This window comes from Callorhinchus milii, unplaced genomic scaffold (assembly GCF_018977255.1).
Source record: "Callorhinchus milii isolate IMCB2004 unplaced genomic scaffold, IMCB_Cmil_1.0 Scaffold1101, whole genome shotgun sequence".
In the NCBI taxonomy this organism is placed as follows: domain Eukaryota; kingdom Metazoa; phylum Chordata; class Chondrichthyes; order Chimaeriformes; family Callorhinchidae; genus Callorhinchus; species Callorhinchus milii.
The window spans coordinates 1-17,464 of record NW_024705842.1 but is presented as its reverse complement, the minus strand read 5'-3'; the positions used below and the strand labels follow the sequence as shown (position 1 = coordinate 17,464).

Below are 17,464 nucleotides of genomic sequence, written 5' to 3'. Positions count from 1 at the left end.
TGTATTTGACAAAGTGCCCCCTCCCTCCCTCACTCTCACACTCTCTCTCTCTCCCTCCCTCACACTCTCACTCACTCTCTCTCCCTCCCTCACACTCTCACTCACTCCCTCACACTCACACCCTCCCTCCCTCTCTCTCTCTTTCTCCCTCCCTCACTCACTCTCCTTCCCTCCCTCCCTCTCCCTCACTCACTCACCCTCCCTCACTCCCTCACTCACTCACCTGCAGCTTTCAATTCATGGCTGACAATCCTACTCTCTGAGAACGAGATCAGAGACATTACAGTCACCGCCATCAATGGTGAACATCAAACAACTGCCCGACTGTGACATAATAATAATAATTATTATTATCGTCGTTATTATTTCACGTATCTAAGTATCTTGCGCGTGGATGTACCTTCCTCGTATTGAGTCAGTTTCTCATCTGTTCGAGAAAAAAANTCACCAGTAAAAAGCCGTCACCAACTCACCCGCACTTACTATCCCGAGTAAAATAAACCCTCAGCCAAGTCGCAGGGAACCTTCGCTCGGGAGAAACTTCCAGTGACCTGGAGGGACCGGACCGGGGAAGCTGGGACTGCTCTCCTTGCAGCGGAGAAGGTTTAGGGGAGATGTGATGGAGGTGGGTTCGAAATCGTGAGGGGGTTTTGATCGAGTGGTTTGGGGACAAAGTGAGAACCCCAGGAGGGTGGCTGTGGGGCACAGGCGGGCGGGCGGGCGGGTCGGGAACCGGAGGACACAGGTTTCAGATAATTGGCAAAAGAACCAGAGGGGAGACCGGACGGGGAGACATTTTTTTTTACCCAGAGAGTCGTTACAGTCTGGAACCCACTCCCTGAAAGGGTGGCGGGAGTTGGGATAAGAGCGTGTGTGTGTGTGTGTGTCTGTGTGTGTGCGTGGGGGGGGAGTAAGGAAAGTTGCTTTAAGGTTTCGCCCCGACCTGACCCGCCCGGGAATCGAACCCGGGTCCTCTGGCTTGCGAGGCGAGGGCTGTGACCATTACCCTCCAGGACTGTGCAGGGCCTCAGTGATACGTCACCGTTAGTTACCGCTCAGACTTCGCTTGTTCCTGTGTTGTTTGATGCTGTACGTCCACTCCCCGAGGCTCGGGGTGTCAGTCTGACTGTGTCCCACAGCCACCCTCCTGGGGGTCTCAGCCTGCGATGCTGGGAGAGAGAGAGAGAGAGAGAGAGAGACACACACACACACAGGGAGACACACACACACACACAGGGAGAGAGAGACAAACATACACAGGGAGAGACACACACACAGGGAGAGAGAGGCACACATACACAGAGAGAGACACAAACACACACACACACACAGGGAGACACACACACACACACACAGACAGGGACACACACACACAGGGAGACACACACACACACAGGGAGACACACACACACACACACATACACACACACACACACAGGGGGAGAGAGATCAAAACAACTCAAATTAAATTTGTCTCATTAAAACTCCAATTAATCAGGAACGTAAGGCACAGGAGGCCATTCAGCCCCTCGAGCCTGTTCCGCCATTCTATAAATCCTATGAAGCGCTTAAGACGCTGTAGTGTTATAGCATGTTATGGCATGTTATAGCATGTATATAGCATGCTGTAGAGTGTTGTGGCGTGTTATGGCATGTTATAGCGTGTATATAGCATGCTGTAGAGTGTTGTGGCGTGTTATGGCATGTTATAGCGTGTATATAGCATGCTGTAGAGTGTTGTGGCGTGTTATGGCATGTTATAGCGTGTATATAGCATGTTGTACAATGTTGTACCTTTCTCTCCGGGTCGAGGCTCGGACTCTGAATCTCCGCCGAACATTGCGATCGAAACACTTTCCTGACAGGAGGTTTGGCAGCCGATCGCTGGAGAGACAGAGAGAGACAGACAGAGAGAGAGAGAGAGATAGAGACAGAGAGAGACAGACAGAGAGAGATAGAGAGAGAGAGAGACAGAGAGAGACAGACAGAGAGAGACAGAGAGAGAGACAGAGAGAGATAGAGAGATAGAGAGAGACAGAGAGAGAGAGGACAGAGAGAGAGAGAGAGAGACAGAGAGAGAGAGAGAGATAGAGAGAGACAGACAGAGAGAGACAGAGAGAGACAGACAGACAGAGAGATAGAGAGAGACAGAGAGAGAGACAGACAGAGAGACAGAGAGAGAGACAATCAGAGAGACAGAGAGAGAGACAGAGACAGACAGAGAGAAAACAACTGTGTCAGTCACTCACTGTTTTTCCTCCGCGCCCCACCTCTCCCCCCCACCCGCTGTCTCCCCCCGCGCCCCACCTCTCCCCCCCCCCGGCCCCGCTGTCTCTCTCTCTCTCTCTCTCTGTCAGTCTCTCTCTGTCAGTCTCTCTCTCTGTCAGTCTCTCAGTCTCTCTATCTCTGTCTGTCTGTCTGTCTCTGTCTGTCTCTCAGTTTCCCTCTCTGTCTCTCAGTCTCTCTATCTCTGTCTGTCTCTCTTTGTCTGTCTCTCAGTCTCTCTATCTCTGTCTGTCTGTCTGTCTGTCTCTCTTTGTCTGTCTCTCAGTCTCTCTATCTCTGTCTGTCTGTCCCTCTCTGTCTGTCTCTCAGTTTCCCTCTCTGTCTCTCCCGGGCGAGAGGTCACACTCTGTCACCGTCCACGGCTCTGAGACGCTGTCCGGGGGTGAGAGGGGGAACGGTGTGAAGCCCCAAACCTTTTCCTTGTTTGTGTCTTTGTTTGTAGATGACAATCAGCAGAATCAGGAGGAACATCACTGAGATCATTGTCCAAACCATTCCCTGCCCTCAGCTCAGCCGGGAATTCTGCTGCCGGAGGGGAGAGGAAACCGATTAATTAATAATAATAATAATAATAATAATAGAAACAGATTCACTATTTTAGGATATTAAGTGTAATAAAGATCAGCAGCAAACCATGACATCGGTGCGGCAGGTTTCACCTCTTACTGTTTAAATACACGTTACAATGTTAGTTATCATATTTGTTGAACGTCTCACTCAGTGATTATCTGTTTAAGTATATCCGCTCAAAAAATATGGAACGGGTAATAATCTGCATTTCGCAGCGCAACAGAGCGACCACGAGAGCGAAACAAAGAAAAACCGTCACCAATAAAAATCAGCAGAAAAAAATTTTTCAGGTGATGTATAAAAGGGAGAGAGAGAGAGAGAGAGAGAGGCAGAGACAGAGAGAGAGAGAGACAGAGACACTGGGGGGTGGTCCTGCAGCTCAGGGGTTAGAGTCGAGAGAGAGAGAGAGAGAGAGAGAGGACACGGGTTTGATTCCCGAGTGGGTCAGAGCAGTGCTAAACGTTGGGCAAATTTCCTTACTCTCCCCCCACCCCCCTCACACACACAGACACACACACAGACACACACTCACACGTACACACACACAGACACTCACACACAGACACACACACACACACAGACTCACACGTACGCACACACACACACTCACACGTACACACACACAGACACACTCACACATGTTCACACGTACACACACACAGACACACACAGACACTCACACACACACACTCACACACACAGACACAGACTCACACGTTCACACACACGTTCACACGTACGCACACACACACACACACACACACGCGCCGCTGTTTACCGGCAGTCAGTAGGAATCCGCTGGTCAGTCGATCGGGGGATCACTTTTCCGGTGGGTAATAATCCCCCCAAAAAAAAAATTCGGTCACTCAACCCACGGCTGTTTGTGGAGACGTTTCCCCCGCGAAACACGCCCACACACAGTCACTACAGTTATACGGTATATATCCTGTGAAGCGCTTTCAGACGTCTCGATAAGGTTCTGTATCGTCCGAGTCTCTCCGTGTGTCCGGCGTAGTGTGAGGAGAAGTGTCTCACTGCCTTCCTAACACAGCTCCTTATCTGTGTTACCCCCCCCCACCCCCCCACACGCGCCCACACACTCTCTCGCACGCACACAACCCTTATATTGTATCCTTGTGAATAATTCCCCTCATCAGCTGCCTTTCCTGACTCAGCCTTAACCCTCCCGCCTCCGAAGTCAGAAGCTCGTGGGAGACCCTCTCTGCTCGTGGGAGACCCTCTCTGCGGGGCAATTGGCCGCCGTGTTTCGCCCACAAAACCCAGTCCGTACATACAAAAGCGCTCGGAGAAGCCTCGAACACCCGATAAAGGCGCTGTATCGAATGCGAGGGCTACTATTATGCTGTTGTCGGTGTTGTTTGCGCGAGATTCGGGACCCCGTTTCCACCACACAACGAGCTCAAGGCTAACAGCTTCGCGAACAGTGTATTTGTTTTGAAGCAGTCGATACAGACAGCAGCGAAAACGAGAGCAGCCGAAGAATGCGCTCCACTCAGCAAAACCAAACCCGACGGAAACGGCGGAGATTGACCCAAACTTTTCCTTTTTTTTCTCCCCGCGTCTCAGCCCACGGCTCAGGCGCTCGTTCTCCTGCCTCCGAGTCAGAAGGTTGTGGGGTGTGAGCTCCCCCCTGTTCAGGGCGGATGGTAATGATCTCCCACTGGGCTGTCGGGGGGCGTCTGCGTGATTGCATGTTAGTGAGGGTGACCTTGTTACCGTACAACACAGGTCAGACACGCATTGATAAGGCAGACACACGCAGACAGAGACACACACAGACAGACAGACAGACAGACACACACATAACACAGGGATACACATACAGAGAGACACACAGACAACACAGAGATATACACAGAGAGAGACACACACACAGACAGACACACACAGAGACAGAGACACACACAGACAGACACACATAACACAGGGAGACACACACAGACAAAACAGAGATACACACAGAGAGAGACACACACTCACACACACAGACAGACACACACATTGACAGGGAGACACACATACACACAACACAGAGACACACAGATAGGACAGACACACACACACTTGTAATGTTAAAACTGAAATTCCAGACTCGAAAAAGAATGTTTTACTGGTACAAATATTTAACCCCCCCCGAACCCCCCAAACCGTAGCCCCCCCGTGATCGATCGTGGGGTGAACACACTTCCAGCCCCCATCCCCTAAACCGTAGCCACCCCGTGATCGATCGTGGGGTGATCACACCTCCCCCCCCCCCCACAGAGACATCTCACAATATTCCAAGCTCCCCCCGCCACAGGGGCATCAGAGTGTGACAGAGAACTTGTGGGTGTGAGACAGACAGAGAGTGAGTGAGAGATAGTGAGAAATACAAAGATAGGCAGTGAAAGTGTGTGTGAGAGTGAGAGAGACACAGAGAGTGTATGTGTGGGGGTGAGACAGTGTGAGAGACAGACACACACTCACCCACACACACAGACAGACAGAGTGAGAGTTTGTATCAGAGAGTGTATGATAGAGAATGTGTGCGTGTGATAGAGGGACAGAGAGAGCGTGAGATCGTTTGTGTGTGTGAGACAGAGAGAGAGGGACAGAGAGTATGAGGAAGAGAGAACGAGATGGAGAGTTTGAGTGTGATAGAGACGACGATAAAGTGAGAGACAGAGAGTTGTGTTATGTGTGAGTGAGATACACAGAGTGTGTGTGTGTGAGAGACAGAGCGAGAGAGAGACAGAGCGAGAGAGAGACAGAGCGAGAGAGAGACAGAGAGAGAGAGACAGAGCGAGAAAGAGAGACAGAACGAGAGAGAGAGAGAGCGAGAGAGGTGATGGGGGTTGAGGTGAGCGACCCCCCCACTCGCCCCCTCCACCCCCCACTCGACCCGCCCCCCCCACCCCCCTCAGCTGTGTTTCTGTCGTTTCCAGAAGCGCTTGACATCAGGGTGACCCTCGGGGGTGACGACCATTAGTCTCTTGGCCGGGTTCTCCCAAACCAGCACCGCAAGGTCATTAGCAAAGTCTCTGACCACTTCATAGTCCATCTGGGACAGGAACTGGTTATACAGCACCCCTGAGGAGAGAGAGAGTGTGAGAGAGAGGGAGGGAGGGAGAGAGAGAGTGTGAGAGAGAGAGGGAGGGAGAGAGGGAGGGAGAGAGAGTGTGAGAGAGAGGGAGGAAGAGAGAGAGTGAGAGAGAGAGAGAGAGGGAGGAAGATGTGAGAGAGAGGGAGGAAGAGAGAGAGTGTGAGAGAGAGAGAGAGAGAGAGGGTGTGAGAGAGGGAAGGAGAGAGAGTGCGAGAGAGGGAGGGAGAGAGGGAGGGAGAGAGAGTGTGAGAGAGAGAGGGAGGGAGAGAGAGAGAGTGTGAGAGAGAGGGAGTGAGAGGAAGGGAGAGAGAGAGAGGGAGAGTGTGAGAGGGAGAGTGTGAGAGTATGAGAGGGAGAGAGTGTGAGACAGACAGAGTGTGAGAGGGAGAGATACAAACCCTCTGAGAAGCGCAGTCGGTCTCTCTCTAGTTCCCACAGTTTGATCTGGTCAGTAATGGTCGTAGGCAAAATCGGTGTCTGCACCCGAGAGAGAGGGGGAGGGGAGAGAGAGAGAGAGAGTCAGACAGGAAACAGACACCCCCAACACACACCCACACACAGACAGTCAGTCTCTCTCTCACACACACACAGTGTCAGTCTCACACACACACACACACACACACACAGAGGGGATGTGTCTCTCAGTCTCACCTGTTTGAGCATCACAGCATGAGCCCTGGTCCTCAGAAAGTGTATAATCTGACAACGAGACAGAGAGTCAGTGAGTGAGAGAGCGAGCGTGAGTCAGAGCATGAGTGTCTGTGTGAGCGTCTGTGTGTGTGACTGTATGTGAGTGTGTGTGTGTGCGAGTGTGAGTGAGTGTCTGACCTGGTCGGCTGTGATGCCGTTAGCGATGGCTTGCTGTACACCCTCCCGTGTCAGTTGAGCCACGATCACGTTTGGGAATCGGTACAGCATGTCGGCAAACAGAGCCACCAATGCGATCTGTAACTCCGAGTCTGCGAGAGAGACAGAGAGAGACAGAGAGAGACAGAGAGAGAGAGAGACAGAGAGAGAGAGAGAGACACACACACACACAGAGAGACAGAGAAACACAGAGAGAGATTAGACCAATAAAATGTATGATACAATAATAATCATTTGACATTTGACATGGCGGCTTATCTTATATCTTCGCCTAAAGTGAAAGGCTGTGAGAAGTGAGTGATTTTATCTGTCGGCCAGGACACCGGGAGAGAGAGAGACTCCCTTCTCTTCCCCCCTCGACAGCCCCACAGGAGATCTTTAACGTCCGCCCTGAACAGACGGACAGACAAACAGACAGACAGACGCACACACACACACACAGACGCACAAACACACACACACACACAGACGCACACACAGACAGAGACGGACAGACACACAGACAAACACACACACGCAGACAGACACACATACAGAGATGGACAGACACACAGACAGACACACACAGACAGAGACGGACAGACATACAGACAGACACAGACAGACAGACACACACACAGATACACACACACAGATACACACACACACACAGACAGACGCGCAGACATACCAGTGTAAGCGTAAATTCGGTAGTTTGTCTCGACGATGATGTATCCTGTCTGATGTACGTCTCTCGCAGAGGCTGAGACCCCAGACGCCAGGTTAATGGCCAGCCGAGTCGGGTAAAACCGTCTAGACTTCCTCTGAGAGAGACAGAGAGAAAGAGAAAAAGAGAGTGACAGGGTGTGGTAGAGAGAGAGAGAGGGTGTGATAGAGAGAGAGAATGTGAGAGAAAGTGTGAGAGAGAGAAAGAGAGGGGCAGTGATGGGGTGTGATAGAGAGAGACAGAGAATGCGAGAGAGTGAGACAGAGACCGACCCATGACAGACAGAGTGAGAGAAAGAGTGAGACAGAGTGAGTGAGTGAGCGAGCGAGCGAGAGTGTATCAGAGAGTGAGTGAGTGAATGAGAGGTGTCAGAGAAAGAGAGAGAGAGTGTCAGAGAAAGAGAGAGAGAGTGTCAGAGAGAGAGAGAGAGATCCCTCCCTTGTCCCCCCCACCTCACCCCTCCTCACCTTCCTCTGAAAGACGAGTCCAAACTCTCTCAGATGCTGAAGAAACGTCAACAGAGAATCATTCATCCCCTCAACAGTATAATCCTGGCACATAGAGAGAGCGAGAGTGTGAGAGAGAGTGTGAGAGAGAGAGAGTGAGAGAGAGAGTGTGTGAGAGAGAGAGAGAGAGAGAGTGAGAAAGAGAGAGAGTGTGAGAGAAAGAGAGAGTGAGAGAGTGTGAGAGAGAGTGTGTAAGAGAGAGAGAGAGAGAGTGAGAGAGTGTAATCCTGGCAACTATAGAGTGTGAGAGAGTGAGAGTGTGAGAATTAGTTGCACAGACACAGAGACAGAGTGTGTGTGTGTGGTGTGTGGGTGGATGTGTGGGGGTGTGTGTGTATGTGTGTGTGGGTGTGTGTGTGGGTGTATGGGTGGAGGTGTGTGTGTATGTGTGTGTGGGTGTATGGGTGGGGGTGTGTGTGGGTGGATGTGTGGGGGGGTGTGTGCATGTGTGTGTGGGTGTATGGGTGGGTGTGGGTGTGTGTGTGGGTGTATGGGTGGGTGTGTGTGTGGGTGTGTGTGTGGGCAGGTGTAAACACCTGGCGCTCTCACCTTGCCCAGGGTGGAGAAACTGAGCTGAAAAACAAAGGAGAGAATCTCTACCAAATCCATCCCTCGAGCCTGAGGGACAGAGAGTCAGAGAGTGAGTAACAATAAGTAATAACGATAGTAATAGCAGTCATAGTAACAGTAATAACAACACTGTATTAATAATTATAATAGCAGCAGTAAAAATAATAAATAGTAATAAATAATAATAATTACGATGATAGTCCTTACGTTTGATGCAGTGCCTTACCACAGCTTCGAGGCGTCTCAAAGCGCTTCACAGGACGCACCGTAAAGCGTAGTGACTGTGTGTTTTGTGGGCAGAACGCGGCAGCCAATTGCGCCCGGCGACGTCGCCACAGCTGTGAAGCGAGTGAGTGATTTTACCCAAGGGATTCTCAGCCAGGACACGACAGAGGGAGAGAGAGAGAGATTCTCTTCTCTTTTCCCGACAGCCTCATGGGACATCTTTGACGTCCACCATGAACAAGGGCACAGAGGGGGGGAAGTGGGGGAGGGAGGAGCGGGGGCTATAGGGTGGGGGGTCACACACACACACACACACACACACGTACCTCTGCTGTCTGTAGATATTGGAGCATAAAATACCAAAGCTGAGAACTGGTGTCTAAGAGGAGAAATTGGAATCCAGCCGAGGTTATACACGGACTGTCTCCTGGCTCACTGTGAGAGAGAGAGAGAGTGTGTGAGAGAGATAGAGAGGTACACACACAGAGGGAGCGTGTGAGAAAGAGAGATAGAGATAGAGAGGTACACACACACACACACAGAGGGAGAGTGTGAGAGAGTGGGGGAGAGAGAGAGAGAGTGAGAGAGGGTGAGAGTGTGTGAGAGAGATAGAGAGGTACACACACAGAGGGAGCGTGTGAGAAAGAGAGATAGAGATAGAGAGGTACACACACACACACACACACACACACAGAGGGAGAGTGTGAGAGAGTGGGGGAGAGAGAGAGAGAGTGAGAGAGGGTGAGTGTGTGTGAGAGAGATAGAGAGGTACACACACACACACACAGAGGGAGAGAGTGTGAGAGAGTGGGGGAGCGAGAGAGAGAGTGTGTGAGAGAGAGGGACCTTTTCATCAGCCCGGCCTGGATGAGGAGTTGGGAGAGGTCCTGACTGACGGCAGCATTTGCTGATCCCACCATAAAGTGCAGAATCACCTGAAAACAGAGAATAACAACAACAACAATAATAACAATAATAATAAAAACCACCACAACAATAACAGCAATAATAACAACAATAAAAATAACAATAACAATAATAATGATAACAATAATAGTGTTCGCCTGTGTCCATGTGTCTGTCGGTGCGTCTGTCTGTGTGCAATGTGTATCTCTGTCTCTCTCAGGGTGTGTGAGTATGTGTGCGCGTGTGTGGTGTGTGTGTATCTCTCTCAGGGTGTGTGTGTGTGAGGGGGGGGCTGTGTGTGGGTGTAAGGGGGGGGCAGTTTGTGGGTGTGAGGGGGGAGCTGTGTATGGGTGTGAAGGGGGGAGCTGTGTATGGGTGTGAAGGGGGGGGCTGTGTATGGGTGTGAAGGGGGGGCTGTGTGTGGGTGTTGGGGGGCAGGCAGTGTGTGGATGTGAGGGGGGGGCTGTGTGTGAGGGGGGTGGGCAGTGTGTGGGTGTGAGGGGGGGGGTGTGGGTGTGATGGGGGGGCAGTGTGTGGGTGTGGGGGGGGGGGCTGTGTGTGTGGGTGACTGACCTCCCAACGCTCCAGGCTGTACTTGTCAAGGGAGACGATATCTCGAGCGTGTTTGTCAGGTCCCAGTTGACTTGTGTCGTCCGCCCAGACCTTCCCCCTGAGACATACCGAGAGTCACACACCCACACACACACCCACACAGATGTCCTCACACACACCGCCCCCCTTTCACACACACACAGTCCCCTCTCACACACCCGGCACCCCTCCTCCACACACACTGCACCCCCCCCACACACACTGTACCCCCTTAAACACACACTGCCCGTCCTATCCTCACACACACTGCCCCCCCACCTCCACACCCCTCAAATCTCTCCCCTTCACCTACCCAATCATGTCCGCTCTCCCCAACAACCCCCACCCCGGGCACTCACCCCCCAAGCAGTGCGATGCGCAGGTTGTGTCTGAAGATGGGGTTCAGCAGCAAACCCTGCAGCCCCCCCGGCAACTGTTGGGGTAACCACAGCCTGAGGGAGGTCAGTGTGTTCACACAGTGCGTCAGCTCGCTGTGAGAGAGAGAGAGAGAGAGAGAGAGACATCACAGTGTCCCAGTTCAACGTGACAGAGAGAGTGAGAGAGACAAACAGTCTGTGAGAGAGTCAGAGAGAGTGTGAGAGTCTGAGTGTGAGAAAGCCCACTCTCCCCCCACACATACACGGGGTGGGGGGTGGTGGGGTGGGGGGGGTTGTACGTACCTGTGATTTTCTTTCTTGACCCAGAAGGAAACGGCCGCCTCGGGAATCGGCTGCTCCACAAACAGCAAACGTAGTACATAATTCCTGGCCAAGACTGGCAGCTCCCTGTGGGGCGAGGGGGTGGGGGAGAGAGAGAGAGATTGAGGGAGGGGGAGAGAGAGTGTGAGCGAGAGAGGGAGGGGGAGAGAGAGAGACAGAGCGAGAGTCGGAGAGAGTGTGAGAGAGACTAAGAGAGTGGGTGAGAGAATGACAGCGAGTGAGAGAGAGAGAGAGACAGTTTGAGCGTGAGAGAGAGAGACAGAGAGAGAGTGAGTGTGTGAGACAGAGAGAGAGAGAGAGAGAGTAAGAGATTGAGGGGGAGAGACAGTGTGAGCGAGAGAGTCGGAGAGAGTGAGAGAGAGACTAAGAGAGTGGGTGAGAGAATGACAGCGAGAGAGAGAGAGAGAGACTGAGTGCCACCCCCTGCCTCCCCACTCTCCGCCCGGTACCTGAAGACCGCCAGGCAGGTGGCCGGGTGGTTGTAGAGTTTGTCGAGGACTCCGGGTCTCAGATCCCTCATAAACTCGTGAAGATTCTTACACTTTAACTTCACTTTCTGCATCGTGACCTCTGGAAACACACACACACACAGGGTCAGGGACTGCGTATATACACACACACACACAGGGTCAGAGACTGCATATACACACACACACAGGGTCAGAGACTGCATATATACACACACAGGGTCAGGGACTGCATATATACACACACACACAGGGTCAGAGACTGCATATATACACACACACAGGGTCAGAGACTGCATATATACACACACACACAGGGTCAGGGACTGCATATATACACACACATACACAGGGTCAGGGACTGCATATATACACACACACACACACAGGGTCAGAGACTGCATATACACACACACACAGGGTCAGAGACTGCATATATACACACACAGGGTCAGGGACTGCATATATACGCACACACACACAGGGTCAGGGACTGCATATATATACACACACACACACACAGGGTCAGAGACTGCATATACACATACACAGGGTCAGAGACTGCATATATACACACACAGGGTCAGAGACTGCATATATACACACACACACAGAGGGTCAGAGACTGCATATATACACACACACACACACAGGGTCAGGGACTGCATATATACACAAACACACACAGGGTCAGAGACTGCATATACACACACACAGGGTCAGAGACTGCATATATACACACACACACACAGGGTCAGAGACTGCATATATACACACACACACAGGGTCAGGGACTGCATATATACACACACACACATAGGGTCAGAGACTGCATATACACACATAGGGTCAGAGACTGCATATACACACACACAGGGTCAGAGACTGCATATATACACACACACACACAGGGTCAGAGACTGCATATATACACACACACAGGGTCAGAGACTGCATATATACACACACACACACAGGGTCAGGGACTGCATATACACACACACACACAGAGGGTGAGGAGGTGAGTCGGGGGATGGGCGTGAGGGAGGGGGTGAGGGTGTGAGGGGGAGTGCGGTGAGGGGTTGGGGGGGGGTCCTGGTGCGGGGGACTGTGTAGTGTAGTCACAGTGTAGTGACTGTGTGTTTACCCGCTCCCTCTCTCTGTCTCTCTGGTGTTGGCGCCTGTGGTGATGACGCGGTCGCGCTCCGATGACATCATGTCCGACTTCGTCAGGTGTGTGGGGGGAGAGACGGCGGAGTTTGCCGTACGGAGCCATGGCGACGACCCGGAGGCGGGGTCTGCCGTACGGCAAGCAGAGGGGTGGGGGAGGAGCACGCGCCGTGCCGTGCAGGGACATGGCGGCGGCCCGGGAGGGGGCGGCTTGCCGTACGGGGCCCCACCGCCAGCGAGGGGGCGGCGCGCGCGCGCGCGAGCGCGAGCCGTGCCGTACGACAGCATGGCGGCGCTGTCGCGGGAGCGGGGCTGCCGTACGGGGTGACGCTGCGCAGACACAGGCGACGCCAGGCCCGAGCCCGAGGCCGGCGGGAGCCGCGGGGCCCGGAACCGCCCGCGCGGATGGCGCCATGAGCGAGGCCGCGGCTCCTGGGGAGGGAGAGGCCGAGGCTCCCGGGGAGCGGCGCGGGGCCGGGGCCGGGGCTGAGAGCGGGGCCCGCGGCGGCACCGACACCGACACCGACACCGACAGGCCCGGGCCCGGGGTCGGGGTGAGGCCGGAGCCCGGGGTCGGGCCCGGGCCCGGGGTCGGGGTGAGGCCGGAGCCCGGGTCGGGGTGAGGCCGGAGCCCGGGCCCGGGGTCGGGGTGAGGCCGGAGCCCGGGGTCGGGGTGAGGCCGGAGCCCGGGCCCGGGGTCGGGGTGAGGCCGGAGCCCGGGGTCGGGGTGAGGCCGGAGCCCGGGCCCGGGGTCGGGGTGAGGCCGGAGCCCGGGGTCGGGGTCGGGGTTAAGGTTCTGTCTGCGCGAGAGACCGAGGAAGAGGAACTGGATCCCCGGATACAGGTCAGTGACAGTCACTCCATCTCTCTCTCTCTCTCTCTCTGTCCCTCTCTCTATCCCTCTCTGTCCCTCTCTCTATCCCTCTCTCTCTATCTCTATCCCTCTCTCTCTCTCTCTCTATCCCTCTCTCCCTCTCTCTCTCTATCTCTATCCCTCTCCCTCTCTATCCCCCTCTCTCTCTCTCTATCTCTATCCTCTCTCTCTATCCCTCTCCCTCTCTATCCCTCTCTCTCTCCCTCTCTATCTCTATCCCTCTCTCTCTATCCCTCTCCCTCTCTATTCCTCTCCCTCTCTATTCCTCTCTCTATCTATCTCTATCCCCCTCTCTCTATCCCTCTCCCTCTCTATCCCTCTCTCTCTCCCTCTCTATCTCTATCCCTCTCTCTCTATCCCTCTCCCTCTCTATTCCTCTCCCTCTCTATTCCTCTCTCTATCTATCTCTATCCCTCTCTATCCCCCTCTCCCTCTCTCTCTCTATCTCTATCCCTCTCCCTCTCTATCCCTCTCTCCCCCTCTCTTTCTCAGGGTACAGGTCAGTGACAAACTGTTATGTCCTCAGAAAAAAAGAGACACTGTCCCCAATAATACCATTTTAATGATAATACAGTTTCGGCCACAGAACACACAGTCACTACACTTTACAGCGTGAAGCGCTCTGAGACGTCTCGAAGACCCGATAAGGCGCCGGGTCAACGCCGGGATAATTATTATTATTATTATAGATAATATAAATGTAATATAATATATATTGCAGGTCTCCCCCCCACCTCCCCACTCCCCCCACCACCTCCCCCTCCCCCACCACCTCCTCCCTCCCCCACCACCTCCCCCCTCCCCCCACCACCTCCCCCCAGGGTACAGGTCAGAGCGAGAGAGAAATTATACATATATATAGTACTGAGAAATATAAAATATACTGTTCAAACATCGCAGAGAGAGACAGAGAAACTTCTGTATAATAATCTATAGCATTTATAGTATTAGGGTAGAGGTCAGCGACCGGGAATTTATAGGGTAGTACAACACGGGAGGAGGAGCGGGAGACAGATCGGCGAACGCGGAGAGAAAACACTCTGCAACTTATCGCAGCGTTATAGTGACAATAAAGGGTACAGATCAGAGAGAAATAATCCGCAGTAAAACCAGAGCGTCGCTATTAAACGGATGACACGGAACGCGGCATCGTTGAAAAGACAAGAGCGCGATCGCCGGGGTGCGCGGGATCACGCGACGCGCGCGAACTGGCCGCCCGCGTCTGGCCCCCGGCAAAGGCACAGTCACTCCACTTCGCAGCACGTTCTGCGGAGCGCTTCCTCGGCGACGTGATGAGGAGACGTCGTATCAAATGCAAAGGATTATTATCATCATTAGTATTATTAACAGGTAATAATAACTGACTGGAAGCGCCGTGACTGTCTTCGTTTGCGGATTGTCGGCCGGGACCCCGACAGAGAGGGAGGGAGCGAGAGAGGGGGAGAAACTCCCCCACCCCACCCCCCACGGAGTTGCGGAGCTGTTTTAACGACGACATTTCACAAGCTACAGATGGGGAGCTGGATTTAGCCTGTCGTTGGGGGCTGAGATCTGTCACCGGGTGTGAAACTCAGCCGCCCACCCACTCACAACGGATTAGCTAAGCTTGGAGCGCGACAGTGGCGGAGAGAGAGAGAGAGAAAGAGAGAGAGGGGGGTGGGTGGGTGGGTTCGAAACACACACATCGGAGACTCGTATAGTCAGCGCTGGGGGGGGTGGTGGCGGTGGAGAGGGGCTCGAATTGTCGGAGACACTGTCCATCAGACGAGACGACTCACTGCCCCCCTCTCTCCCCGTCTGTGCCATTTCTCTCTCTCTCTCTCTCTGTGTCGTGGCTGACAATTCCCTCTCTCACACACACACACACACACACACCTGATCCTTGTAAGAATCTTAATAATAATCCTGGCATTCGATGCAGCCACTTCTCACGTGGTCGGGACGTCTCAAAGCGCTTCACGGAATATACTCTAAAGCCGACTGACCGTGTGTTTTGTGGGGCGAAATTTTCTATGTATGTGTGTGTGTGTGTCTCCCCCTCTCTCACACTCTCTGTCTCTTTCTGTCTCTCTCACACTCTGAGTGTGTGTGTGCGTGTCTCTCTCTCTCTCTCTCTCTCATACACTCACTTTGTCTCTCTCTCGCACTCTCTCTCTCTCTGTGTCTGTCTCCCCCTCTCACACACTCTCTGTGTCTCACACTCTTTCCGTCTCTGTGTGTGTGTCTCTCTCTCTCACACTCTCCGTCTCTCTCTCTCAGGAGGAATTGGAACATCTAAACCAGGCCAGTGAAGAGATCAACAAAGTGGAACTCCACCTTGACGTGAGTACTGTGTCTGTAACCCTGACCTGGGAGTGTGGACACACAGTGTAGAGGGAACATTACTCTGTCTCTAACCCTGACCTGGGAGTGTGGACGGACGCACAGTGTAGAGAGAGCTTTACTGTGTCTCTAACCCTGACCTGGGAGTGTGGACACACAGTGTAGACAGAGCTTTACTGTGTCTGTAACCCTGACCTGGGAGTGTGGACACACAGTGTAGAGGGAACATTACTCTGTCTCTAACCCTGACCTGGGAGTGTGGACGGACGCACAGTGTAGAGAGAGCTTTACTGTGTCTCTAACCCTGACCTGGGAGTGTGGACACACAGTGTAGAGGGAAGCTTTACTGTGTCTCTAACCCTGACCTGGGAGTGTGGACACACAGTGTAGAGGGAACTTTACTCTGTCTCTAACCCTGACCTGGGAGTGTGGACACACAGTGTAGAGGGAACATTACTCTGTCTCTAACCCTGACCTGGGAGTGTGGACGGACGCACAGTGTAGAGGGAACTTTACTCTGTCTCTAACCCTGACCTGGGAGTGTGGACGGACGCACAGTGCAGAGGGAGCGTCACTGTGTCTGTAACCCTGAGGAACTCTTTGTGACTCTTTCTCTCTCTCTCTCTCTCGCTGTAGGAAGCCCGGAACACATACCGGAAAATTCTGTCGGAGTCAGCGAAAAAGCTAAAAGCTCAGGGTTCACAGCTCGGCAGCTGCATAGAGAAAGCTCGTCCCTATTATGAGTCTCGACGGCTCGCCAAGGACGTGAGTCTGTGTGCGTCCCCGTGTGTGTGTGTGTGTGTGTGTGTGCGTCCCCGTGTGTGCGTGCATGTCTGTGTATGTGTGTGTCCCTGTGTGTGTATCTCTGCCTGTGTGTGTGTGTATCTATGTGTTTGTCTCTGTCTGTGGGAGAAGCGGTGGGAGCAGTGGATGTCCACTGACTGTTCTCTCTCTCCCCCTCTCCCCTTACCCCCCTTCTTTCTCACCCCCACCCATCCCCCCCACCCCCACCCCAGGCCCAGCAGGAGACGCAGCGAGTTGCCCTGAGGTACGAGCGAGCTGTCAGCATGCACAACGCTGCCCGGGAGATGGTGTATGTGGCGGAGCAGGGGCTGATGGCTGATCGTAACCGACTGGACCCCACCTGGCAGGAGATGCTGAACCACGCCACAGCCAAGGTGGGTCTCTGTCTCCTCTCACACGCGCACACGCGCGCAGTGAGGTGTAGTGACTGTGTGTGTGTGTGTGCGCGCGCGAGCGTGTCTGAGTATCTGTGTGTGTGTCAGTGGGTGTGCTGTACTCTCACCCCCCCCATGCCCCCCTCTTTCTCTCCCTCCCCCTCTCTCTTTCACCCCTCTCTCTCTCTCTCTCTCTCTCTCTCTCTCTCTCTGTCTCTCCCCTCTCCCTCTCTCTCTTGCTTTCTCTGCCCCCCACCCCACCGCACCCCCACCCCAGTCTCTCCATCTGGCTCATCTCTCTCTCTCTTACCCCCCACTCTTTCACCTCTCCCCCCACTCTCTTTCTCTCTCTATCTCACACCCCCACCCATTCTCTCTGTGTCTCCCCGTCTCTCTCTCACCCC

At 53.5% G+C, this 17,464-nt stretch overlaps 2 protein-coding genes across 2 annotated transcripts; one reads left to right on the top strand and one right to left on the bottom strand.

Annotated features, from left to right (window-relative positions):
* Nucleotides 1–5,765: 5,765 nt before the first annotated feature.
* Nucleotides 5,766–12,688, bottom strand: gtf2h4 (general transcription factor IIH, polypeptide 4). The gene is made up of 14 exons (XM_042346601.1): nt 12,664–12,688; nt 11,499–11,619; nt 11,011–11,115; nt 10,690–10,821; nt 10,313–10,409; nt 9,680–9,768; nt 9,160–9,268; nt 8,588–8,656; nt 8,000–8,083; nt 7,497–7,629; nt 6,788–6,918; nt 6,611–6,658; nt 6,358–6,436; nt 5,766–5,946 (listed from the first exon to the last, which is right to left on the bottom strand). The coding sequence occupies exons 2-14, from the start codon at nt 11,609–11,611 to the stop codon at nt 5,777–5,779; spliced, it is 1,359 nt and encodes a 452-aa protein (XP_042202535.1). The 5' UTR covers nt 11,612–11,619; nt 12,664–12,688; the 3' UTR covers nt 5,766–5,776.
* A 17-nt stretch (nt 12,689–12,705) lies between these two features.
* On the top strand, nt 12,706–17,060 carry LOC103173042 (SH3 domain-binding protein 5-like; the record flags this gene model as incomplete). The annotated part of the gene is given in 5 exon segments (XM_042346600.1): nt 12,706–12,819; nt 13,222–13,530; nt 15,820–15,882; nt 16,519–16,647; nt 16,899–17,060. Coding segments are annotated over 5 exon segments (777 nt in total), but the record flags the coding sequence as incomplete, so codon positions are not given.
* Between the last annotated feature and the right edge of the window lie 404 nt (nt 17,061–17,464).

What these genes read in the sequence shown, in the direction of transcription:
- gtf2h4 (XM_042346601.1), bottom strand. Translation starts at nt 11,611, where the DNA reads ATGCAGAAAGTGAAGTTAAAGTGTAAGAATCTTCACGAGTTTATGAGG. An exon ending in CGCATCGCACTGCTTGGGGG is followed by an intron (nt 10,410 to 10,689) that starts GTGAGTGCCCGG and finishes GGTATGTCTCAG; the next exon opens with GGGGAAGGTCTGGGCGGACG. An exon ending in ATGCTGTGATGCTCAAACAG is followed by an intron (nt 6,437 to 6,610) that starts GTGAGACTGAGA and finishes TCTCGGGTGCAG; the next exon opens with ACACCGATTTTGCCTACGAC.